General features: G+C 44.1%; 1 protein-coding gene across 27 annotated transcripts in view; it reads right to left on the minus strand.

The window, feature by feature from the left end:
* Positions 1–27,577, minus strand: part of LOC135919011 (uncharacterized) — a 997,771-nt gene that overhangs the window by 205,997 nt on the left and 764,197 nt on the right. For 18 of the 27 annotated variants that reach the window (XR_011508264.1, XR_011508263.1, XM_070524824.1 and 15 more), the window contains one exon: positions 4,382–4,521. Coding sequence is in view for 16 of the 27 variants with exons in the window: in XM_070524824.1 (XP_070380925.1) it covers positions 4,382–4,521 (140 nt within the window). In the remaining 11 variants the exon portion in view is untranslated. Of the gene's footprint in view, positions 1–4,381; positions 4,522–4,894; positions 5,095–27,577 lie in introns of all 27 variants that reach the window. The other 9 variants (XR_010569853.2, XR_010569848.2, XR_010569854.2 and 6 more) reach the window with 1 other exon arrangement.

The raw sequence follows: 27,577 nt of genomic DNA on the forward strand, positions 1-27,577 counted from the left end.
AGACGTCGCGTTAGGCTTATCACGATGGCCAACGGCCCACCTCCGGCACAGCAGACTCCTATTTCGCTCATGCTGTCATACCTGCGCATGCCAGGGACATCTGCATTACCAAGGGAAGTGCCATTGAAGACTATTTCCTTGTAGGAGCGCGTGAACGATCACAAGCAGTTGGAAAGAACGCTAATTTTAGTCAAGGTCATATTTTGCCTGCGGCGGACTGCCTGAATCTGGCACCATGCGCACGAATGCGACGTAACGATAGTCGACGCAAAGACCGAAGACAAGAATCACAGGGCAAAACGCTTACCTGCACCTGAAAAAATAATGCAATCGCTTCATATATATATATGCCGATAGAAGTCATAAGGCCTGAACATTATTAAGGCGCATTTCGTTCTTTTGAACGCCTAGTTTAATACTGCGTGGCTTAAGAGTGTATTAAGGAGCAACCTCGCGGTAATATCTTCTTGAAAAGCACTCAGTGATTTGTTCCTTCAATGGGGCATTCATAGATGATGCGCATATTTATGTTCATGTTCGGTTTCAGAAACAGATACACATCTCCGGTTTACCTTCGCACGATGTTAAGGATAGTAACGATAAACTGAGCGAGCTCACATGAAAATACAGAAATAGAAGACTCGCTCATTAGATGAATGCGTTGGAAAACTGAAACCGAAACTACCGCCAATGCTTCGGTACTATTTGGCACATTTAAACAAGCGCAGACGCTTCTAACGTGCGTGTGTATGCGCTTATATTTAACCGTGTTGCCACAGAAAGTTGTCGCCAATAAGGAAGCAGCTTTGCTATCTCTTTTCCACACTTATAGATGAGAAGTAATTGTTGGACAACAAAAGTACTTCAAAAAATTTTCGACCTCATTGCAAACCTACATCTTCAACCTAATGTTCCGTGTTACAGGTTTGTAGAAAGTTGAACTTTATTGAAAAAAAATCTATGGCCTCTCACAAATTACTCGCCATTAATATCATGACCACGCCACATGCAGAAATCAATCAAAGTGTGTGTAGGTGATTCTATCACGTAAGAAACTTTTATTTTCATTGAGCGAAGTATTAAATTGAAATTGCTATATTTTGTCTCGCCAAACTTACATCTGGATGGTGTTTGTGGACAGACATCTGACTCCCGTACTGCGTGTATGAAAGCCTGTCAGCTCTAATGGTTTTCGATTGGTAAAAAAAAAATTATATCTGGATAATAATTTGTACTTGTATGCCATCTGTTCACGAGCCTGCTATTCTAAACGTTTCTCTTTGTTGTTTTATACATGAGTATAAATGTCTCGTACGTATTCCAATAAAGGTTAGTTGCGAGTTAGCGCTAGTCGCGTTATATTTCCTGTCACCGCTGTGTCGCAGCGCTTGAACATACATTTGAGATGATCAAACGTACCCAAATAATGGGGCTGCTAGGGTTTGCCTTCTATGCACATCATTTAAACTTTCCTAATACATGCACAGGGGAGAAAACTTCAAATTTACAGTCTGGTTCGAAGAATTCATATCTTTTTCTTTCTTTCTCTTTTTTTTTGAGAGCCCGAACACGCAGACAAAACTACTTCTGGCCAAGCCTCGATTCAGGTGCTCACGATGCATTAATCCTCAGTTGCACTGATTCAACGAGCTCCGTATTTATTGCGTAAGCTGCAAGGGGTCCAGAACAGGGTACGTTCCACTTGCAAGGTTCCACTTGCAGCCACGAGCAAAAATATCCAGGCCAAATAGCCAGAGGAGTGGGTAGCATATCAATCAAACCGAATTTGCCTGGTTCGTGCGAAAGACAGAGAAAACTGGAAGTCACAAGAGTAAATAGTGCAACGCAGATAGCCTTGCTTCGTCAAAACAACTCGGCCACGGGGGATTTGTCGCGACAACGCATCTTCACTGACGAGATGAGCGTATTATGATGAGAGCGTCAGTGGAGCGCAATGCGTGGGAAGGACCGTGCCCGCGGGTGTTAATATCTCTCCATTCCTTTGATCTCTACCGGCTTGAGACATGCACTGCAGCCCCCTCGAGGCAGCCACACAAAACTAGAGCAGACGAAGACTCCCTCATGGGAAGATGACGCGCGTTCGACAGTGGCCTTCAATATAAAGAGACTCGTTTCGGGGACGTAGGTGACCCGTGGCAGGAGATGATAAATTAAAGTGATGAAAAGCAGGTCAAATATGCAGAAGGTAATATTTGGTTGATACTGATATTTGTTTGTTTTTTTGTTACGCCACCCAAGATTCAATGTCCATGAGGGAAGAGGGTGCTGCAATCGTGTGGTGCATATAACTACTTAGAAGACAGAGCGTTTTCAATACGCATTCATCAAATATTAGTATCGGGCTATCCAATTACAGTACCGTAATGAGAAATAGATGACGGTATACTGTAATGAGAAATGAAGTATTTATTTTAAATTAGTAGGCATACTGCAGATACAAAATGAAAAGCGGCAACGATTCTCGGAGAATGTACTTACAAACTAATTCTGACAACAACGGCAGTTACGATATACTTGTCGCTAAAATAGTCGAAGGAACGGATCGGTCTTGCGCGTATGTCGAGTCGAAAAATTACAAGGCAGACGCCGATTTATTTTGTCCCAAGCTTGTACACAGCGATCTCAACACTGGTGTAATTCTCGGATTCCTATCTTCTGCGTATCGATAGACTAACAAGAGGTTTTCAGTTGTTATTTTCAATGCGTCGAGTAATTTAATAAAACACAAGCATCTCGGTTGAAATTGGGATCTGGACTTGTACACTCCACAAGAATAATTATTATTTCAAATAAACGCAAATAAACCCATGCTCTCCGGCAGGTGCGAGTAGCCATGCCTGAGCGATCGACGGCAGGCATCCTTTATTGCTTTCGGAGTTGGGTAGCCTGCGGCTGTTCAGAAGAAAATTCTGTTTTTTTCGGCATATTAATGCATCTGTAAAGCGTACACGTCACTTTGACGCTGTGAGTTTTCGCGATTTTGCGATATCGCGTGACAGGCAGGTGAAGTGCGTGCAGCCCTAAACCTTTTGAATAATAGCCGAGGTCTAACGGCGAAAAGGCATCGAATCTCAATACTATGTTTCTTTTGTTCGGTGAAATCATGCCTAATAAGTGTGTACGCATCATATCAGATAGGGGGCTATCGCAGTATTGGTGACGTCACGTGGCAGACAGGCGAAGTGGGGGTGTTTCAAAAGAGTTTTTGACCAATCGTGGAGGCCTGGTTGCAGAATTGGAATAGGAAAGTTTGAAATAGTTTTACGTTATAGCGTCGCAAATGTGAGCTTCGGCTGCTTGATCATTCATGCTAAACTTGCAAGATAAATCAAGAACAGCGCATAGGCAAAGTCACAAGCACAACAACTGTCAGTTGTGTTTTGCTCGTTCCTTATCTCTGTTTGATAGGCAACGCGCTTTTGAAAGTTTACGAGTTCTGATAGCAGTAACACATGAAATAATTTTGGCCCCTTCTAGCAGCAGCCTACGAGTGGTGGCACCTGCTTTCTAGCGACTACGTCACAAAATTTCTGGCACGTTCATTTTACAAGTAGACTTACCTAACCGTCGCACGGCACACTGCACATTCACAAGTGAGAGGGAATATTTTGCCCTACAATTTTGAACGGACGTGTTAGTCACAGTTCGGCCAGTAGACAAAACAGCTTTTTATATTGCGAAAGGACATTTCCATCAAAAAAATTCCCTCTTTTATTACAAATCAAGGCGATGACAGCATTCCCTTCAATTTCTTCACGAGTGATGTAGAAGGAAATACCCGTCTTGCCCTGTCATATGTGCGAAATAAACAGCCTTTCTTGAATTAAAAAAATAAATTATGGGGTTTTACGTGCCAAAATTACTTTCTGTTTAAGAGGCACGCCGTAGTGACGGGCTCCGGAAATTTCGACCACCTGAGGTTCTTTAACGTGCACCTAAATCTAAGTACACGGGTGTTTTCGAATTTCGCCCCCACCGAAATGCGGCCGCCATGGCCGGGATTCGATCCCGCGACCTCGTGCTCAGCAGCCCAACACCATAGCCACTGAGCAACCACGGCGGGTGCTTTCTTGAAAAGTAAGGGCCTAAAGCTTATCGTACATTTGATTTACCGCTTTCGAGTGTTCGATAGCACTCTTGCGGTGTGCGTTGCATGGACAAAATCTTACGCTAGAAATGCATTCGCCTGCATTATTGAGTGTACTCTGAGCTCGAGCAGGACACGTTCTAAAACCGTATAGCCATAATGAGAAATAAAGCAGAGATTCAGTGAAGTGAAGACGAAGTGTTTTTTATTGTTGTTGTTTACGCGGTGTTTGCTGCATGCAGCTATTAAGGCAGGATTTTGGTGTGTTCTCACCTTGAGTGTCCACCCTGCATGTCCAGGAGGCAGCAGCCGAGAAGTGTTCCTTTTCAGGGCTTGCGATTTTTTTGGCAAGTGCCAAAACGAAGCAGCTAGCTCTGAGAGACAACGTGCTCTGCACCACTTGAATGTGACATCTGAAAGACAAAAATCATTCAAAAACGCATTTAGGGGCGCTGCCTTGACGACAAATTTGTGCATCTCGGTGCTCCTATGCGTCGGGTGCTATTTAAATAATTAGTCAAGGTTCATTAGTGCCTCTTTGTGCTCAGTGGTTAGCATCACTTAGATTTAGTGGCTTGTCAAAGCGCGTTCAAACCAAAACAAGTGGTACTTTGGGCAAATAACCTAACTGTGCAATGTGTCAACGTGAGACGTGAAACTAAGCCGAACAACTGTAATACGGTCTACCACATAAACCCACAGGCATTTTGCGGAAGCACTGTATTCATAAAGAAGAATCATTGAGCTGGGTGCGCGCACTGTAACAGGGAATACAAGAATACGTACATGTATTCACCAGCCATATTATTGGAAGGCATAGTGCGTTTCTTCAGCTTTTTGGCTGCTCACAACCAGGCGGAACAAAATTTTGTCTCGTCGTTGGAGGAACACGTGCACAAATCGCTGCAGAGTAGACACCACTCACTTCTGTTGTGCGCGAAAGTATTTAGGTGGTTTGAAGAATTTCGCGTTATAATCTCGGGGATCTGAAAAAGTTGGTCAGGAGGCGAAAGCAAAAAAAAAACGCTTGAGAAAAAGTTTCTAGTAGCCCGCACATTACTTTGTGCGGGAAAACTTATGTGCGGCCTCCACACAAAACACAAACACGCACTCACACACAAAATAACTGCTCCACCACACGAGCCTGCTAACGGAAAGCAAAGTAGACAGCAAGAGGTAGATGTGTGCAGAATGCCGCAACAGAGTAAATCACCAGTGCGTCCAAATATTTACTTCCGATTCTACCGCGAGTTTGAAGTGCCCACTTCTCAAGGCACTGCCACTTTCTTAGGATCCCACCGGAAGAGGCGCCCTGTGGCTGGGCGATAAACTAACAGAAAGAAGGAACATCGAGAAAAGTTTCACCATGAACCGTCGATTGTTCTTTTGGTACAAAACTTTGCAAGGCACAGGATGGTGGGAGTAAACAAGACAAAAAATACAACTCTATGCGCTACTTTTATGTGTACTGATCGAATCTCACTCTCCTTCTTTCTCTGTGTTTTACATTATCGCGGCATTCGCTAGATGCAACCCAGCTTCATCGTGTATCTTAAGGAAACATATTCACTGCATTGTCGTACTAGAGTTTATCTCTACGTGCGGCTTCAATTTTTTTTGAGTACCTATATTTGTTCCTTAAAACTTTTTGTCGGAACTAAGGCGTGTGGAACTTTGCAGGGTGATAGTCGAGTGAAAACTGGGAATCTCGTATCATTAGGGCATTCGTGCATTTAGGTTCGAACATAGTGATATTAACGGGTACGCTAAACTGGAAATCTGAGTAATTCCGTAGGAAGGATCTTCCTCCAATTAAGGGGCGTTCCCCGTGCGTGCATTTACAACACTCCAGGCAACATCAAAGAAACAAATCGCGAGGGATGAAAGCCGCAATCTCCATGAGCGCCCGAGATGAGCACCCAAACGAAGCTGAATGGTTTTTGAAAAGTCAACTTCACTTCCCTGAAATATTGGCTGCAAAACTTCCCGCTTTCATATGAGTTCTGGAAAAGATGTTTGTCTATATTTTTCTACCTGTAACAAAATGACGTTCACCTACGCTATATGTTGGCGTACCACAAAGCAATATAAGCTCGAAATAGGAAAAAAAAATATTTGAAGGCACTCAAAGCTTTGAACCATATTAGTTTGTGTAATAATGTTAACGAAAGTGAAATGGTGTAAGGGAAACATTTTTGTTCTTACGGCTTTCGTAAGTCATTCAACATGTAACCTTTCAGTTGTTGCTTCTACGATACTGTGGTCCTCAAACAAGTTCACGGCGATAAAGGTCATATTGCTTAACCTTCTCTATGACAATGCTGTATTCTTTCGTCCTACCAAGTATAGTAGAGCAGTATCTTGCGGTAGCAGATGATACAACAGTCGATCACTCTGACTTCTGCCGTTGGTGCCTTCAAAGTAGGCACTTGCCAACGATACGCAACTGCAGGCAGTTCTTCTTGGTGGACGAAATCTTTATCTGGTGGTCCAATGCCTACACTTAGTCCAGCTTTCAACAATTTTGGCTTATAGCACATGTTGTGGCGGACCGCTAAATAATGTGGGCGCTTGAAAAAAAATGGAAATCAATAAAACAGTTTAATATGAGTAGAGAGAGAGAAAAATAAATGCAGAGAAAGGCATGGAGGTTATACCCTTACAAAATTTTTTATAGAAAGTCTATAGACAGTCTATGGATATTTCTTTAGACTAGTCTATAGACAGTCGCTTTCGATCATAGCGTAAGAGCTGCATTTTAAGAAGATAATATATTGTGCAACAAAAAGAGTTAATTCAATGCCGGTGCACTTTCTTTTCTTTTTTACATTGCACGATTCAGCACTAGTATCTAGTAGTATTGCTTCAATTTTTTTTTTCAGTTTATGCAACATATGAGAGTGCAGCTGGTACAGAAGCGTTATTAAGCTATCGGCATTAATGCATAAGTGTAGACGACAAGCAACACGGGAACACGTGCTTTAGCTATTGGTCACTCATCATAAGCTAGATTGCTATTCGCCTGCACTTCTCCAAACATCTCCAAAGATGGATGCGCTGGTAATTCTATTTCACCGCAATAGCATCGCTATCAAGATTTCAGTGCGCGACTGCTGCGTCTTGATTTTTTTTAATGCCCTCGCCCATTACATAGCGATGGGTCTTCTCTAATATTAGGGCACACTTTACGACAATACGTTTGTACATTCTCAAATGCACATAGGCCAGCACCAGCCAGGCGGTACATGTTTTAATAACAAAGGACTCCATCCATCAGTACGTATTCGATAACCAACGACTATTCTCAAGGCTCTTGTTTGGAGCTGTGTTTTGCTTATATTTCTCAGCACAAATTGACCAAAAAAAAAGAGTTAGATTTTAATCCTGAAAGAATTTGTCATTCTTCACAGTCAGCATGACACGAGAATACTAAAGAAATTTCGGCAAATTGCATTTTGCCTTAATATCTTCTCGCGAGTCCATTCGCCGAAGCGCAAGCACAGCTAATAATAGGGAAATCGCGTTCACAAAGTTAGAATCCACCGACCTACAGTCTAACGCTCCAACGCTTTCTTCTCACTTACAATGTCCAACCATTTCGTGATTCATTTCCCCTCGCAAAGTATGCACACATAAACAAACAAAGCGAAAGCGGGAAGATTAATTTCATGTTTTCGGAGGCTACCAAGATTACCGCGAACCAAGGCCGGCACATGGAGCCTAAGTTTCTCTAGGCGCCAGCTCTTCCCGTTGCCTTGAAGCGGGGACGGCACACAAGTCGTGGGCCACTGCGCACGTTTTATGACAAGCGCGCGAATATGCAAGCGTACGCGGCGGGGACGCGTTCCCGTATGCGCAGTCTGCGAGGAGACGTCTCTCGGGAACGAAATTAATCTTCTCGGATGCGAAACTTTCCTTCATCAACGGCGACGCGCCCGTAGCGAGAGAAACGCTTCGGCTTTACGCCTTCAGAGGTAAAGGTAAGTTTATTCCGTTCGCAAGGAAACGTGTTTCTTTTCACTGTCGGAGTCAGCCCCGAAACGCGCCAGTTTTGCATGACTTGCCCCAATAACGCCTCGCGCAGTTAGAGCCATCGGGTATATGCAACCGCTCAACTTTCTTTTTTTTCCCAGACAGCCCTTATACTCTCGGTAGGAAGCAATCCATTAATGCGATTATTTGCTTAAGGAAACTTGAGCGCCATGCCTAGGCACCAGTATATAGGCGCATTAAAGCATTTTTGCACTTTACTTACACACTGGAGCCGCACAGTAACTTTCGCTCAGACCAAGAAACGCAATGTTATGCTACAGTGGCATACCCGTAGTGGACTAATTTCGAGCACTGCAGAGGGCACGTGACTAAGCTCGACGAAGGTTTAGTGATAGAAGATTCGCCGTGCTGCTCAAATACTTGCGGCCGTTAACCCAGTCAACCTACAACATATGCACACGAATACGAAAGGATGCGTGTAAACAATGAGAAGTCACGCACCAACAGTTTGCTGCATCTTCGGTTGTCTAAGCAACTTCTAATGCCGAATCGTACGTTTCAAGATATCAAAGCAACGATATTATAGCCAGGTTGATATATTGTATATATCGTGAGAAGCTCCATAGATGTTACCCTGTGTTCACATGATCTAGTGAATGGTGTGGGATGGACAACAGATATGGAAACGCGCGGAAGTGATCATTTTCCCATCCTTGTTAACCACCCTAGCATGTACTGTGATATCAGGCGTTACAGCAGACTAACCAACTGGCAAGCTTTTCGGTACCGCCTAACGGATCAAATTAATCAACATGCAACAGTGGAAAAATTTGCAGAATTTTTGCAGGACAATATGAACATATGCACAAGGAAGGTCCCAATTCCAAAAGATTATGCTGCAGTTGACGGAGAATATGAACACCTAAGAGCCATCCGACGCCGATCCGAAAGAGCTTACCGACGGAGCGGAAGTTTAGAGGCATACAGAAATGCTCAGAAAATACACAATGTAATGCGCAGACGAATGGAAAATCTAGCAAACGGCGCTGGCCCGACTTCTGCGGCACGCTGTCTCCTCACACGGCTGTCCCACGAATTTTTCTAGTAATTCGTTCTTTAAGCGGACCTGTAACACAGACCTTCCCATTTCGTGCTCTCGCTGTAGCACGGGACACGTGTGAAATAATAGTTGCAGATGAATTTTGTGAGCTTATTTCCAGACCTGCTTTCTCATCGCAATGTGCAGAGTTTGATATTTCAGTAGTGTTGGCTAAGCGCAAAATTACTGCTTGCTACTGGGCCCAACATCCTCAATTAGATCATACTTTCACATTAAGCGAGCTTCAATGTGCAATTGCATCATGTCGCCAAAAGTCCGCTGCTGGGCCGGACGGCATTACGTACAATATGCTAAGAAACCTCGGACCGACAGGTACAAATGCTCTCTTAGACATCTATAATAACTTATGGATAGAGGAAACTGTACCTGACTCTTGGAAAGTCGCTCGAATCATACCAATTTTAAAACCTGGTAAGACGCCCTTGTGCCTTGAATCCTTCCGCCCTGTTAGTTTGACAAGTTGTTTATGCAAAGTAATGGAGAAAATGATTGACGCGCGACTTCAATGGTGGTGTAATGAGACGAATGTGCTGTCCAACTACTTAGTAGGTTTTAGAAAACATAGATGCACAATGGATGCAATATTGGATATAGTAACCTATGTGGAGCACGAGCGTGCACGTGGGAACATGACTATAGCAGTATTCCTAGACATCAAGAGGGCATTTGACACTGTTAGTCACGTTCATGTTTTGCGAAGCATGTTGGAACTTGGACTGTCTGGCAGGTCCTTGCGATGGATTTCTGAATTTCTATCAGGTCGCAAAATCTTTGTTCAGACGGGTGAAGGAAAGAGTGCTGAACATGTTGTCAAACAGGGAGTACCACAGGGAAGCGTACTCAGCCCCTTCCTTTTTAACTGCGTCATGGCTGATTTACCAAGAAGGCTGCCATCACAATTAAAATTTTCACTGTATGCAGATGATGTGTGTATTTGGACATCTGGGTCTAATGCTCAACTACTTCAAATGGCATTGCAAGACGCCATAAATATAATCAAGAAATTTTTGAGAGAGAGAGGAATGGTACTATCACACGCAAAGACAGCTGTATTGCCCTTCACGCGAAGGCAGTTAAAAAATTTCGCTCTTAATCTGGAAGGACACCCTCTAATGATTGTCAAACAGCATCGATTTCTAGGCATAATACTTGATAGGCAGCTATCCTGGGCACCCCATATAAAGAAACTCGAAAACGAGGTCAATGCCATAGTGACTGTACTTCGCAGACTTGCAGGCACATCATGGGGCGGATCAGTATCGTCCATGCTGACTGTTTACAATGCATTAATACGACAAAAAGTTGCGTATTCCGCGCCCATCTTACACGGACTTTCCCACACTTCAGAAGAGCGACTTCAAAGACTTTTAGCTAGAGGACTACGCCTATGTCTAAGAGTTCCACGAGCGACTTCTAGTTCTCTTGTAATAGCTGAGGCTCGCCAATCACCATTTCCAGTTATGCGAACTACAGAAACATGCCGGCATTATTTCCGTCTTCAAACCCAGCATAAAAACCACCCATTGGCTCTAGACATAATGAAACGAGATAGAAGTTATGTTCATATAGAAATTCAAGAAAATCTTCACATATTGCCAAGAAATGAATTTTGGAACTCAGACATCGAATATCCTCCATGGCTGCTTACAGTTCCAAAAATCGAATTGTCAGTAGATGGGATATTCAGCAAAAGAGACATGTTCATTCGAGCTGCTCAACAACTAGCGCTGTACCAGATATATATGCGGTATTCAGAATACACACACGTCTATACAGATGGCTCCAGTACAGCAACCTCTTCAACTTCATCATTCATTATACCACACCTCAACAAACAAGAATCATTTAAGTTAACTCATGCGACTTCGTCTACAACGGCTCAACTGTTCGCAATCCTAGGTGCGATAAAATTTATATTGTCAGTAAGAGATGCGCAAAAATGGGTAATTTTCAGTGATTCACAGGGGGCTCTAACATCACTCTGCAACACAAAGGGGAAAACATTCAGTGACAGTATAATATATGAAACACTTAAAAACCTCACAAAGGCAAGCGAAGCGAAACATGCAATAGCATTCCAGTGGATACCAGGGCACTGTGACATTCCTGGCAATACAGCAGCCGATGAAGCAGCACGACAAGCACACCTCAAAGATGATACATCTCCGCTCCCAATATCAAAGGATGAATTGCGCTGCATTATAAGGACAACGTCTCTAAAAATGTCTAGAAACACTTGGTTTGACCAGAATTCTAAGAGCTCGGACTTATACCATATTGATCCATTTAGTGAATTCAAATTTTCATTGTCATTAAATAGAACTATGGAAACCCTTATTCATCGATTAAGGCTAGGCACTGCCTACACAAAGCATTTCTTACACAGAATTGGCCATGCGGAAACCCCCGAATGTGATTGTGATTTGTAGACGAAGATACATATCACCTCCTTCTAGATTGCCCACATCACGACACACCAAGAAGCCAACTTAAATCAGCGCTAATTAAATTATACCGCAGACCTTTCAGTTTAAGGAAAATTTTGGGCCCTTGGCCAACAACGGCCTTGCAGAAGAGTGCTTTAAAAGCACTAAAGAGTTTTATTGAAGACAGCGGCATTGCTGGAAGTTATTAGCGCTTTCATTGTTCTCTTCATTTCATTGTCACTGTGTATATCCATCTGTTTGTGAATTATGTTATGTTGACTGTTCTGCTGTGACTGTATGTGATAATGCATTTACGTGATGTATGTACCACCCGCTGACTAGACAATGTGTTATTAGGCGGAAATATCTTTTGTACTTTTGAGACTTTCATCTACATAAGTGTGGAGACATATACATTTTATTTTGTATATACCATGTGTTCCGTACGTCATAGTGTTCCTGTGGAAACGCTGCGTGATAAGTCATGGTGCTTGTGTGAAAAGACTATTTGATATGTAACCTTGAACCTTGTACGATGTGTGACGGAACCACTCAATTGATGAGGAGTAGCCGGCGCCTTAAACTGTGCGCCAACATCTCCTTATATCATATCAATAAAAAAAACAAGGACATCAAGGAAAACATAGGGGAAATTACTTGTACTTAATATATGAAGTTAAGAAGTGAAAAATTAGTAGAAACGAAAGTGGATGAAAAAACAACTTGCCGCAGGCGGAGGACGATCCCACGTCTACGCATTACGCGTGCGATGATCGCGCGCATAAAGCGAAGACTAGAAGTGCCACCTTTTATATGCGATAACACGGCAACGCTAGAACACGCAATCCGCCAGTGATGTACACGAATTACATGACGACGTGTTCCATTTGTGTACCTTCGTCTCACCACTCACAATAAGGCATGACTGGGAAAATTATCTGCCATAAACACGTAACTTTATGCTTTTTCTTCTCCTAAAATTATCCCCAATTGAGTATACAGCCCGCAGCACACACGCAAAAAAAAAAGAAAAAAATCCACGTTTTACCTTGAAAGGAAGTAATGCTATACAGGGCCCAACATTGATACAGGGCCCAACAGTATACATGAGTGACAATGACAAACCTGCTGCAGAATTAATGGCTAAATACTTTCGGTTAAGCACACCGTTCAGTGCAACATCCAAATTCAGGATGCTGGAATGAAACCCAGGATTTCTGAGTAAACGGAGGAGGATATAGTGAATTATTTGCCGTGCACCACGCCGTCATATACCGTTAGGCAGCGACCTTATCTCCCAAGCTCATATTTCTTATTGTAAAGTTGGTTCTTTTCAAAACCCATCAGACTGTTAACAAAACGTATACACACACCACTAGATGAAGGCCGGGGTGCATGTTCACGGTTTTTCATACTACGCGTTAAACATAAGCCTAAATGATGGTCATGGTTAGAGTTTAATTTAGAGGTGACTTCTTTAGTGCACTCATCATAGGGAACAACAGAAGCTGTGATATCATCGGTCACTGCCTACTGACGGGCACACGCCATTAATGAATCTTGAGTCTGCTTCAAGGAAGCATCGCTTTCGCGAAAGAAAAATGCTTCGTCAGGTAGCCAAGAAAGCCGAAACTTAAGCGCCCCAAGACAACCACGTGCTCATTTTACGTGCAGATTGGGGGAAACGTATCACAAAAATATCATTGCTTGTACTGCGCAACCACGGGCACGGCAGTGCCCCAAGTCTATTGGACACGAGCGAGAAGTGTCAGCAGAAATAATCAACTACCACGTTCCTGTCAGTCGTTTTCGATTTGTGGAGAAAAGTGGAAACAATAGACAACATAACAAGCAGCACAACAAATTATTATGCACTGCAAGAACCTTGCAATACAATATAATGTTCAGTGCACAGTGATTTCCACCAGCCTGGTAACCCTCACGCAAGAAAAAAACATAAAAATGCCAATAGAATTAGAACAGCTCCATAGCAGTAAGGAATTGCAGTCGAGAGCTGCTAGAATTTCCGTTTGCCCAATCGCCAACTGACTGCTTACGACGAAACAAGCTTTCACAAAGCTAGTGCTCAAAGCTTGCAGGTCCAGCTGCTGCGCCTCTAATTGCGCTGGCCTGACTCTGTCTCGGGATTTTAGACAGTTTTACTTTCTCTCCCATTGAAGAAATTAGTGCCCAGGGAATCTGCGTAATAGTGAGCGCGATATTAGGCATCGTGGGCAGAAAGCTGGGAAAAAAAATGGATATCTCTCTGTTGCTTCGTTCTCTATTTTGCACCGTTGAGAATTAGTTATATCATGTTTTTATTGTACTCGTATTAAGTTATGAAAACGTATTAAGTTATAAATTTATTATGCGACACTTTTTTCCTTTTCAGCTTGCTGCAAAGGACTGGCGTTTTAGAGGTTTCTGCGCAAGCATCGCAAGTATGGTACACGTTATTGCAAAACTAATGCAGCGAATTTTGAAAGAGAACGGCTCAGTTCTAAGCTATCCAGGGAAGAGAATCTGATTTATCAATTACGCATCGTTTCACCCGCCACGGTAATGCATTGGCACTGGCCTTCTTCAGCCACCGTTAGGTGTTGTGATTTCAACTTCCGGCTGCAGCAGGAATATTCCGATAGGAGTGGAGTGCAAAACACTCATGTAAGAAATTTATAGAGCACATGACGAAAGACAGTTCGATATACGAATAAAGTGTATCGATAAGATATGCTATTACAAGGAATCACGCAAGAATAAACTATAATACGCTCAAGAAATACAGCTACGCTGATCAATAACGCAGAAGGACATGTTCCAAGGGTGGTTGGTGCGTACACGATGGCATGATAAAGCGCAATAGCACAACCACTAAGAAGAAAGACACAGAAAACGTAATAATATCATTCACGGAAGAAAGAGTCTTGAAGTCGGTTGGGTATATTCACGGCTTTATTGTTAGGTATTGGCTTAATTTTTTTTTCTTTGCGCCTTATTGCCTTAAACATGCTGGTGACAATGTATTCGAGGCCATTCACTTAGGTGTGTCCCTTATAGCGACCGCGTTTCTTTATGACCTCAAACCCGAGTGTCCAAACATCAGTCACAATTTGCATTACATACAGTGCGTTAGCGCTGCGGTACTTCTCCGAGGTGCGCATTGCACTGTGTTATTGTTCGAAACCACCCTTCATTAAGCTATCGTAGCATGGACTGTGTATTATGAGAACATGAGCTGTGCGACCTTGAAAAATGCTTTTTTTTTACTGGCTAACGATTGCCATGAGTTGAGTAGCAGAATGAGCTGGAAATGTTAGGTAACGCCTAGTATACTTCTCCGAACCGTGTTCTCACGCCTTCATATATGTCTCCCTAGCGGTTACACCTTAGTCGTCACAAAGACATCTTCAACGTCTCAAGACAAATTTTACCAATGCCCTTTAGAGTAGGAGTGGTAAGGGACTTCATGGTATTTATAGATTGCGGACATCATGTCTTTCACATGAAGCTATGTTTAGCTTGAGACATAGTCATATACGTCACAGGCACGCGTGGTCCACGACGTTTTCGTTAGACTAAAGACACCCAAGAGTACTTATGTGTAATTTTAGAAAAAATACTTTAATTCATGCGTAAAGTTTTGCGTACAAATACGGGTTCTGCTGAACCTTTTCATAACTTCCTAAAATTCATAGTAAAGCTATGTAGCGTGTTTGCGCATCTCTTCACAAATGGGTGCGGTAGATGTCTGTAATGTTCTCGCACAATCGCTGAATGAGAGAGAGTGAAAGAAAGTTCAGAAACGCAGGGAGGTTAACTAGTAGTCTGGTTGTCTGGTTAGCTACCCTGTACGGGGGGAAAGAGTAAGGCGATTGACAAAGAGAAAGTAACACAAACGAAATAAGCGCGCTCTGCATTCTACCTTTGGCACACAAAGCGCATGTATGCGCCTCGTAAAGGTCTCCCCCAGAATACAGGACATTACAGAAAAAATAATTAAGCGCGAATTAAGAACCACTATAGCTTGTACGCGATGGCATACTAAGAATGTGACGATTGTGACGTCTTGACAGCAGTGCACGCCTACATTACGGGTGACCTCGCACACTGATTTATCTAATAGGCATTTCTGCACCTCGTATCTCTTAGAAGCACGCAATTTCATGCACATTGTGATGCTGCGGCATGTGCAGAGCGGACTTGGAGTTTACCATTCGATACGTTTAATGTGGGTGAAGTCCACCTAACGCGCTCTAAAGAAATGCGCGACAAATGGTGGGATCCAGCCTGGGTTTTCCAGCGCAGTAGCTCATAGCGCTCTAACCACTGGGCTACACTCGTACGAACGCTACTCTAAGAGCCAATGTCGCCCATGGCAACGTCTTGAGCTTATGTTCCGTGCTAGTTTCCCGCTTTCTTCGCTTGTGGCAGCTAGAGATTTGTCACGACGCGGACGCCAGCACCGCTTTTGGGATCAGGCCATATTTCACGTCAGGCGGGTGCCTACTTAACGTTCGCCAATAATATTATCGCATTAAAATTACTTCGCTCGTCTTTCACAGTTCCAGAAAAGGAGTGCAACAACTGCGTTAAAGTCGATTGGAGCGCTGGTTCAAACATACAAACGTCAACATACTTTTTTTGTTTCCCACCACGCACATCAGCTATCTGTACTGCGGCTTCAAGTGCATGGGGAAAGATGTAGAGTTCATGCGCTTTATGATTATACGAGGCAGAAATTAGATGCTGTGTATAGCTCTTCAAAAATACTTGTGGAAGCTACATACCTTTCTTCGATGACCAAATTTTGCTGACAGCAAATTCAGATGGCAAACAGGCAGGAGACTGTCTTTGACGGAAAACTGGACACCGAGAGTCAACTGGTATAAACGGGTTCTCAATGCAAGGGAAACCGGAGCTCGTTCTAGTGTGCAAAAAACATGACACGGAAAAGCACCCGAAGCACGACATCGTCAAATTCTCAGACGCAGCTCCCTCTTGTTGAGCGCCACCACTTTATTTCACGGTGCATTCCAGGGAAAGTATAAGCAGAATTTCCACGCTTAGATCGTCTCCGTAAAAGAAGAAAAGAAAAGCGGCTGCGAACCATGCGGCTCCTGTAAAGATACGTAATGACTGCTGCTTTTCATGTTACTTGAATATGCCGAATGCAGCTTCACGTCTCGCACCATTTGAGATGTGTTTATTTTATGAAAGCAATGAAACCTTATAACTTCTCAAAAATCTGTAGGTTTCCGTCGGGGAATCTGAAGTAACATGGTAGTTATAACGAGGGGCTGCCAGCGGGTCGTTGGATTTTCTTTTCTTTTTTTATGAGCGAGAGCGCGTCGTTAGTTGTCCAATGATGCTGCCATCATCGTCTACCATTTTCGGAGAAGTTTGGTTTGTGGTTCGTTTCGCTGTTTCCAGTTCTATGAAATAATGGTCTCCTATTAATGAGAATAACAGTTTGCCGCTGAATAGCCAGGCACACTAGCTCGTCTAGTTAAAACAAAACAAAATAAGGAAACGGTGCTTGTATAGGTTCCTGGTTATTCGGCCTTTGTCGATGGTCTCCTTGCTTGAATGTGGAGATGCGATTTCTGTAAACTCTCCATAATAACATGAATGAATGAACCATGTTATATCTGCTGAGTCAGGTGAACGATGCAATTGTTTATATGATTGCCGCTGAAAAACTATGGCGACCATTTGCATATATATATATATATATATATATATATATATATATATATATATATATATATATATATATATATATATATATATAGGGGTTTTCTTCAAAGTTCAGCACGCAGGACCCGACGTAACATACGCAGGAAAGAGACGACGAACTTTTTGGAAGACTTCTTTTACTTAACGTTTTCGGCTGGTGGACCAGCCTTCGTCAGAGTACAGTGCAGTACAGTACAGTCACTGTACTCTGACGAAGGCTGGTCCACCAGCCGAAAACGTTAAGTAAAAGAAGTCTTCCAAAAAGTTCGTCGTCTCTTTCCTGCGTATATATATATATATATATATATATATATATATATATATATATATATATATATATATATATATATATAATAAAGAGAGAGAAAGAGAGACTGTTCTAGAAGCTATCTTACCCGTAAAAGGTTACCGGATTTTCTAACACTCTCCAGCCTATCACTCGTCCACCCACAAGGCAGTGGAGGCCATTTTATCCTCCTAGATGGCGACTCGCCCGTATGAACGCTTTTGACTGCGTAGCACCATCTACGCGTATACGTAAAATCAGTCCACTTTCATCTCTCTTCTTTCAATTGCCCTTTTCCTCTTTTCCAGAGCAGTGCAGCCTACCTGATGGTTATAAACCTTTCTCTCTCTCTCTCTCTCTATCCCCTTTGAGATTAAATTTACATAAGATAAAGTCAATGATAAAGGATTCCCTTAGAACACAGATTTTCCCCAAGGAATTCAAAAAAAGAAGGAAATATGAAATTATGTTCAGATACTTTCTCCGCAAAGGTACATCACTTTGTCTAAACAGATGATCACAGACAAATACGATATAAATATTTGTAACGTAAAAATCGAAATATAAGTTGTGCTTTCCTTTGATTTCATAGCCACAGGTGCAGAATTCCGCCTCGTCTTATACAACTTAACTGCACTTGCCGTCGAGCTACTATAGGACAAAGAGAAAAATGGCAGAGAACGCGTTGGTATTTTCGTAGTTTGTTGCCATTCCGAACATGCGAACTTCCTGAGCGTTGTTCGAACGTGCGTTACTACCATTTCGGGGTGCAAAAAAAAAGCAAGTCTCGGCTTGGTTTTAGTAGCACATTCGAGAACAGTGTAATAAAATGGGACGCAATAGTATACGAAAAGGCAAAACGGCATCATGGCGGCATTGCACCGTTTGGTTGCGTAACTCTAGAACCAGGGTGGTGCAACTGTTGACTCTCACTGAAAGCTTGCTTCCGCGATTGCTTCGCTGTTCGTGCTGAACTTGAAGACACCGTGGTAGACTATATTTGTGATGAGTATGTGTGATAACGACTATCACATGGGCCAAACGAATGACGTGAAAGGGAAGTTGCATCGGCTACCGCAGTCCGCAAACGTGGTGTGCAATACCGGAAGCTGCAAATTGAGAAGAGCTAGTCCATGAAAACGAGTCAAGGGCCGGAAGTCACGTGAGGGCGGCTGCGAAATGCTGGACTGATTGCTGGTGCGCACCTTGGTTGCTCACTGCCTCATGACCGTGTTACTTGTACCTAGTCCTGCGTAACAGATGCCTCCGACATCACCGACGATGTACTGTGAGATTTCACAAACGACTAGCAGACGACCCTCGACGAAATTCTTCAGACGTCGCGTGCGGTTCCCGTAATATTTCTTTAGAAAAAAATTTGGAACGACAATGCTGGATTACATGACAGGGATAACGAAGGAATATTACTTACAAATTAAATGCATTCACTTTACTCGTATTATAAGCAGAAATGAGCAGCACGAGAATGTGGAAGAAAAATTGCTGTTTCACAAAATGCGATAGTTTCTTCTGCAGCCATCGAGATTTTCGTGGATCCTGGTTTAGGCAGACGGAATCACTGTGCATACGACATTAGCGCTCATATTCACGATATTCAGAACACGATTCCACACGTAGCCGAGGTGTACAACTAATGGAGGCTTATATACCAACGAAGTCATGGAGCGCTTAAGTGAGTAAGTGGGCGCAGAATGTGAAGGAGCCTGGCAGGTGGCGATGGCAGTAATGTATTTTTTTTTAATTTAGGGACATTCAAGATAGCAATCGAAAGGCCTTTAAAGGTAAGACGTAAGGATTTCTAAACTGGAACACCCGGACATCTTATATTTATTTACACGCGTAGAAGTAGAATGCACATGACTGTAAAGGTGTAGAATTTGTGGCTACACCGATGCACTAACGCCGAAGAAGTGCAGCACAAACATCGTGTGCGAAGCAACCACGTGAGCCGAGATGAACAAAGTGAGCGAGTAGATGTTTCTCGACGCGGGGACATCTGCCTTCCTGCTGCCACAGTGGCGAAAACGGACCATCGATCACAGTTGTTACAGAATTAACTCTTTGGCCACCCATCACCGAGTCAACCGAGTACCCCTGATGCCGCCTACAAGGATGGCGCTCACGCCTGAGGAAACCGCACTGTGCTGCTTCATCCAGCCACCGCCGTTGCCGGACCTCTATTTGAAATGCTCATCACATACGTCATCAACCAAGAGGCGGGATACGACCTCCGTGGCATCACGCCGCAACAAGAAAGGTAGCGCATGCACCCGCAATGCACGTGCCGCGGTGCCTTAGCGCCTATCGCATTGCGCTGGTACGCGCGAGGGCACAGGATCAAATGCCGACCGCGGCGGCCGCATTTCAGTGGGGGCCGAAATGCAAGAACGCTCGTGTGGCGTGCCTTGTTGGCACGGTAAAGATCCCCCGATGGTCAAACATCAACCCGGAGTCCCCCACTATAAGCGTGCCTCGTAATTATTTCGCGGTTTGGGCGCGCAACAACCTCAGAATTTGGTTCAACCGCATCGTGTCAGCTGTGCTTTCACCTGCACTGCGCTGTGACGTCTCGCCTCATGCGCCACACGGACGCGCCTCGGGCGTTGCCGTCAGCCACCACTGAAGCGACAGTGCGATCTCACTAGCTCGCTGTCGGCAAAACACGACTCTACGCACGTTCATCTGCAACTATGGCTTCGCCTTCGGCAGCCACGTCAGGCACTCTGAAAACGTCACCGAGTCCTCCCAGTCCGCCACTTCTACGGCGCTGTCATACCAGTCCATTCGCCACTGACCGCGATGTCATTAGCGCACACTGTCACCTTCGCCAACGCCCTCAGGTCAAAGCAGCACACGTTAGACGTCTTGACTGTTTGTCACATCGTGCCAGCAGCATTTAAAGTAAGGTCTGCTACCGCCGAGGTCACCGTTCAAGCGCCACCTGGTTATCACGGCCAACCTGCTCCGACATCGCCCCTTACACGCTGGACTACAACAGAACGTGCCGCGACCATTTACTCCATCCGGCGCCATGCGCGCTGATGTACTCTCCCCTCCGCGTCCTCCTTCCTGCTCGTCCTTCCAACGATGCTGCAGCAACCCTATGCTCGTGCTTCTGTGTCGACAACGTTGGCTGAGCGCCGCTTTTGTCGCTTTCCTGGTTTCTCCGAAACAATTAATGAAGGATAGTTCAACTACATGCCTTTTTTTGTACAGTTAATACAGTTTTGTTAACAAGATTGTTTGCGGCATGTAGCGCAATTCTAATCCTTGCGCACTATTACTCCTTGGGACGGACGTTGTTTGCACGAGAATTTCAACAGTGTTTTGTTAATTCGGCTATTTAATAATTTAACTCATTGTTTTATGGCACACGCTGTAATTTACTAGTTGTAGCCGGCGAGTTTGCAAGGAATATTAAATGGGAGAAAATCCTTAGGATCGCACTAGTTTTGATGCATATATAGGTTCCGAAAGTATGCGACGGAATGCATAGGTGTAGCATTTATTTTTAGCTTCAATGCATAAAGCTATGTTTAAATAAAAAAGCATTTTTAAAAAAACAGCATTCAATTTAATAAAACAGCATTTCTGGTGCGAATTTGGTGGCGCTCACCTGAAAACTGTAGCTACAGCTTCAGAAACCGTTTCAAGGGTATCTTCTTCGAGAACTCACTGGCTTCTATTCGTAACTGCAATATACGCCCTGAAGTAGGGCTCTGACAACTTGTCTAGGAAAATATTTTTGAATATACCCATTGCTGTGTTATGATTCCTTCGGCAATTAATGTCTGTATCTTTCAGTAATCCATCTGAAAAATAGATTTGCTCTACATTCGAGAGGCAATCTTTTAACACTTTGTTTGGAGGACGACAAAACACCTGTAAGATGTTTCACCCAAGACCACAACAGCACATCATAATTAATAACAGGCAAGGTAATGCAGCGTTCCTTATTAACCTAACCACCACGCACAAGTGGATCTCCTAAGCTAGTAAATAGTTAGCAAGAAAGTGGCTAAAAACTTCAATTCTGGGGCTTTACGTGCCAAAACCACGATATGATTATGAGGCACACTGTGGTTGGGAACTCCGGATTAATTGCGACCACCTGCAGTTCTTTAACGTGGAGCCAGTGCACGGCACACGGACGTTCCTGCATTTCACCCACAGCGGAAGGAGGCTACCGGTGGCTAGATTCAGCCCCGCGCCTTCTGGTTTAGCAGCGGAACGCCACTAAGCAATCATACGTTGGGTAGCACGAAAGCAGTAATGATATTTAATATTAAGTGATGCAGTTTCTTGCTATATACTTTCTTTACGAATGTATAGTATATGAAGCATCAAGTAGACCAACCAGACAAATTGATCATTCGCTTCCAGTGGCCTGCATACACAGGTGAAACTAAGGTAACAGCTATCCTTCAAACAAGACAACATTTCTCAACATTCTCCTGTTACATCATTATTTTATCCCTCTCATTGCTGTACTGGTTCCTTTTTCCACAACATGGTCCACAAACTCGATATACGCATTAGCTTTCCCCCCTTCTTACACTTTATAAATAATTCTGCAATCCTAAAGAATATTTGAGGCACTTGCGTTTACAAGCCCGCAGTGGGAGGAAACGAACTTGTCGGGCGAAACGGGTTGATTTGAAGCCATAGAATCAGCTTTGCAGGCCTCCGCGGTTTCACTCGCGGTATGTTAGGACAACTCAAAGTCAGTTCACATGGTCACCGCGCAAGCAAAAATCCTGCGCTGCACTCTGTGCTGGCGGAAAATTGCGGACTCGGTATAACAACTCTGTTGGTTGCCGCCCACGTGTCTAACACACGAGGCTTCGGGGTTACATGTTTACACACACGGTCATCCGCGAGCCCCCTTTGAGAACGTTATTACGACAACGTCAGTGCCCTGCGCTTACGTGAAGCAAGAAAGTTCAAGTAATTACCAATGGGAGCCTTCCCGCACAGGAATAATTAAATTAGGGCAGAAGACGACCACAAAGGCCACTGTCGACAAGCCCACGCCAGGAGCCGCTCACACTAATTGTCGTACTAATTAGATTAGGCCCACTCGACGCACCGGTAGAAGTGTCTATCAACAGATTCTCTGTTTTTTTTTATTTTTCGTGTTGATATACATTCTCTATGGTGAATATTTGACTGATTGTCTTTCTTGTTTCCTGCTTGATAGGCGTTTGCACTTAAACCACAGCGCACACGTACGCTGCTTACCTGTTTCTATACGATTACTTGGTTCTTAGCACCAACTTAGTACCGTATTTGCACGATTTAACATGTTTTTTTATTTAATCAAAGGTCCGTTCAAATTTTCATGCGCGTTACAATCGTAACGTATTTTCAATGCAAGATCGCTAGCCATACTGCCATCGCACGGGTTGTGTAAAAAAATCGTCACTGAGAAACACCATACGGTGGATTCGTGCTGCATGGGATGCCCTTCTTGCAGACGATGGTTGCGGGCGCCTCCAGTAGATTGACAATTTTAACGCATTAAATGGAACTGAAGATGACCTTCTGTGGCTTGTAGACAGCGAAAAGGAGGTGTCGTCGGTCGCTAGCCAGTAAGATCCAGCTGCATGCGTGTCCGTGTACCTTTGTATGTTCCGTATTATAGTTTCAACATGGTAGGCGTCGACTCAGCTTTCGTTACTTGACGTCCAAGGTAGAATCCGCACCAAGCTATTTTCTATGTTTGACGATAATGTACGTACACGTAAATATCGCGCAAATACACTATTTTCTTTATGGTGCAAAAAAATAAATTACCGTATTTTTTTTATTAACCAGGCGGAAGGCAGGCTAGCGTTAGTAAATACTTTTTTTTAAATTTTTATTGCAAGCACTGTTCGATTTGGCTTTACAGAAACCTGCTGCCACCTTCACAAATCTAATAACTACACCGGATTCTGTTAATTTGTATCAGGTAAAGAAAATAACTGTATTAGCACAAAACTACCCTTATTTTCCCTCCCTTTCCATTTGGTTCCTACAAGAACAATGTAAATTCCACTTAAAGTACGAAAACATAATAGCAAGGAAAAGGGAGTGAGACAGAGCCAGCGATTCCTACTATTGGGGAGGAAAACCGTTCCTTGGTTTTGCACAGAAAAGCAATATTTAGAAAAAATAAACAATTCAAGCGGAAGAAATTTCTAAAGAAAGGAAAACGGGCGTAAACATCAGTTTGTAACATATACGTCATAAGATGTAACGACAAAGAGGCAAGTGAACGTCACGGTTGAACAAGTGCAAAAGAAAAACAAGGGCGTTCTTTCATCGAATGCCTCAAAGAGACGTTTGGATAACTTTCTCAATTCTAAAGACATGTCGCTTCTTATTCCGGCCTTTCGTTTTTCTAGTCCTCCTGGTATCTAGTTGGGCCGTGTGCATGTAATGAGGTCACTGTCCACTTCTCCGAAGATTTGTTAATGCTGTGGTTAGTTTTGCGAGCGTGAATGAAAATTATGCGCTTATCGAGACAGCCTGCCGATGCACGAGAGTATACGGAGTGTTCCAGTTACCGTTAGTCAAGCTGCTCAAAAAAGTACATTTAAGAAACACGGTGTACCGTATAATTGTAAAACCTATGGAGTTCGGTCTTGCGACTTCTGACGAACTACCACAACCAGGCTTATAATCGTATCTTGCACCGTGGATTTGTAATTATTTTCATTAACAACAGATTGCCTCACGTTCACTGGGACATGCTTTATATTCGATCTTCATGGAACCGCTGCGTTCAGCAAAATTCAGTCCACTGTGTGGTTCGAACATTTATTGCGGTAGCAATTAATTATATGGACACTGCAGGCGAATTTTTGCCGTCGCCCCCGGCGTGATGCTCCGTATACATACCAAGGGCGATAACGTCGTCGCCAACCGTATGCTGTATGTGCGACTTAAAGCACGCGAGGAAAGGCGGCAATCGCGGCTCAATCTCGCGCGCGCAGTGGAGATAGCGGGGGGAGGGGGCAAATGCGCCGTCTTTCGTCGCGCTAAAGACCCTGTGAAGATGGAAGGAAGGGCGGAAGGAAGAGGGGGGGGGGGGCGGCGTCGTTGTGCTCCGGCAGCAACTGCGCATTTCGCGACCGGGCGCAAAGGTAACTGATGACCGCGGCTGAATCTCGCCCGCCATATATGGAAGACAGCGGGGAGGCAGCATGGGAGGGAGGGGGGCGGCTTCGACTCCGCCAACAAGTTCCTACTTTGAATGGCCGAGCGTGGTCGTGGGCGCCGTATCTTGAAAGGAATCTGCAGATGGCTTGCACCTTTGTGCGCGGGTGTTCTCGCCGCTCTTGTGTTGAAGCGATAGATCGCGCGAAGGTCACTTCGCTCGCTGCTGCTGCCGCGCTTGCTCGCACCAGCGTCCAGCGTTTTGACAGCGAGTGTCCGCACACATCGAATGCGATAACTTCATGTTTCCTAGTGCGCTGACACGGTGCTTATTAATTCAGTTAGCGAATGTTTCCAACTTCATACGGCGGATAAGCCTACTATCCTTATTTCGTAAGCGTACTATGCCTGCCTATTAATTTGCTATCACCATCGATGCTTCGCATTTCAGGCGATACTAGAACTTTTTTTTGTTATCCAATTGCTGTTATGAGCCTAAGGACGCTGTGATGACTATGGTATCATGACTATACACTGAAGCTGTTATAGTTCCAGCATTGCCACCAGTCATTGCTTCAGCGTAATATTTTTGTGCATGCAGCATAAGAGAGCATAGTCCTTGTTCGGGCACTAGAAATTATTCATAATGTCATGCTCCTATCTCACCTGCGCACAATTCCATCCTCAGGTTAGTTTCAGCACGCCCCCCATCCCTCGCCACATAACTGCCCCAACACACATTTCATATAACGTCTATTACAAGCGATACTGGCAAATATAAACATAAATATTTGTGCACGTAACTGAAATGCGTGATTGTTACAAAACGTTGGCTCCTGCAGCCTACGCTGACGTGAGAATAAAAGAAACGCTCTGGAAGAGGCAGAGTGCTGAACCCAAACGTTCGTGGTTTAAACAACATGAGAAAAATTTGGAGGACGCTTAATGCCGCTAGTCCGACGCAGCGTGCGCTTCAGCCAGCGTCGGCGGAGGTTGGCGACATCAGGTTCGTCAGGTTACGGGGGCTTGGGTGCCTCCATATCCTCCTTGTACGCCGCTCCGAGGGACGCCGTCGAAACGCAGCAAGCGTTCACGTCTCGACACGCGGGCTGCACACGGCAATGTCGGTTTTGGCGGTGAGAGCTTCATCGAAAACTGTCTCCACGCTGTATGGAGCGGCGGGCGAGGAGGACATCGAGCGAGTGGAACGCGATTGCACTCGAAGATCGCTGACTGCTTCTCGCGCTTACCGGCAACTGCAGGATTCAACAACCGAGCTGTGGCCGAGCCGAGCGCGGGACGTCTTCCAAGCACTCGTAACATTCTTCTACAACAACGGCAGGAATGAAAAGTGTACGGTCATCCCCACAAAGCCCTTAACAAACAGCAGACTAGGGTGTAATGACGAATTCAAACGAAGAGCTTCCCCAAACAGCTATCAACTCAGTCAAATAAACCCAACTAGGTTTCTGTGTGTCTGTCCATGGTGTTCTAACAAACCCACACTACGACATACCGGAAGGAAGTGCCAGAAAAGGCATTCACATATTAGTAGCCCATACATAAATGCACACCCATTCATGTTCAATAGGCAGTGCGAGGCATGGCTTGCGGGCGAGGGAAAGTAGAACAAAGTGGCTTCCCTGTACCAAGCCCAGCGAGCCGCTCGCGCCAGAGGAGCCCTGGACGAAGGGCCCAACGAAGCTCTCCTAATTTTCTTTTTCAAAAACAGCTTTCCTTTCTTGCTTTATTTCTTTATTTCTTTATTCCTTTATTCATTTATTCCTTTATTCCTTTATACCTTTATTCCTTTTTTCCTTTCTTCCTTTCTTCCTTTCTTCCTTTCTTCCTTCCTTCCTGTAACTGCAGCTTTACCGGGAAACGCCGACGGCGAACGCTATGCACGGAGCTTCCTGGTAGAAATGCGACCTCTTACGAGGGCCGCTATTTTCTTATTGTTTCGCGCTTCTAATATTTCGGTCTGAGAAGACTTACCACATAAGACATGCGCTGTCAATATTTAGTTCATGACATTTGTTCGTGGGCTGACGTTCTCAAAATTGCGGGGAATAACTTTGTAAAGAATGCAAGACAAGGTATGAACTTTAGTGATGAAGAACTTTATTGCCGCATAGAATATATAGGGCAATTTTCGCTCACGTAACGCCAGCACCGGCTACCACGCCGACACCGGATTTTCTGCGGCACCGGACCCTTAACGCTATCGCGTTATAATCCGACTACTCCAAAAAGTCTACTACACAATAAACCTGAACCACCTTCGCCCTTTTAATCATCCAAATAATCATTGTATACCCACACACATCACTGAACATAAACTTCTACGACATCATTATTGTTGGCACCTTCATAACGTCTACAAGCGCAACTAATACAAATCAAGTATACTTGAATTCGAATAAAGGATCATAATAACACAAATTCTCGGCAATAATATGTAGCTAGCTAGTGGCAGAAAGATCGAGCATGAGCATAACGCATGCAGAAACCCTCCGCCTATGGCTAGAGCTAAGGCAGCGTCCTGATAAATGGTCTCATCGGTTTCAGACTAGCGCCCAGAGGAGGGAACAAAGATATCGACAACAAATCTTCCACAATAAAGTTCCTAGCACTCTTACGTGCTCAGTTATTAGCGAGCTAGAATTTCACGAACGCGCCACCTAGGCTGTGACTAATGACCGTCGGAGTAAGAAAGTTGGTCGCTACCTAGTTCTATAGCAAGG

The sequence above is a fragment of the Dermacentor albipictus genome, chromosome 9, assembly GCF_038994185.2.
Source record: "Dermacentor albipictus isolate Rhodes 1998 colony chromosome 9, USDA_Dalb.pri_finalv2, whole genome shotgun sequence".
Taxonomy (NCBI): domain Eukaryota; kingdom Metazoa; phylum Arthropoda; class Arachnida; order Ixodida; family Ixodidae; genus Dermacentor; species Dermacentor albipictus.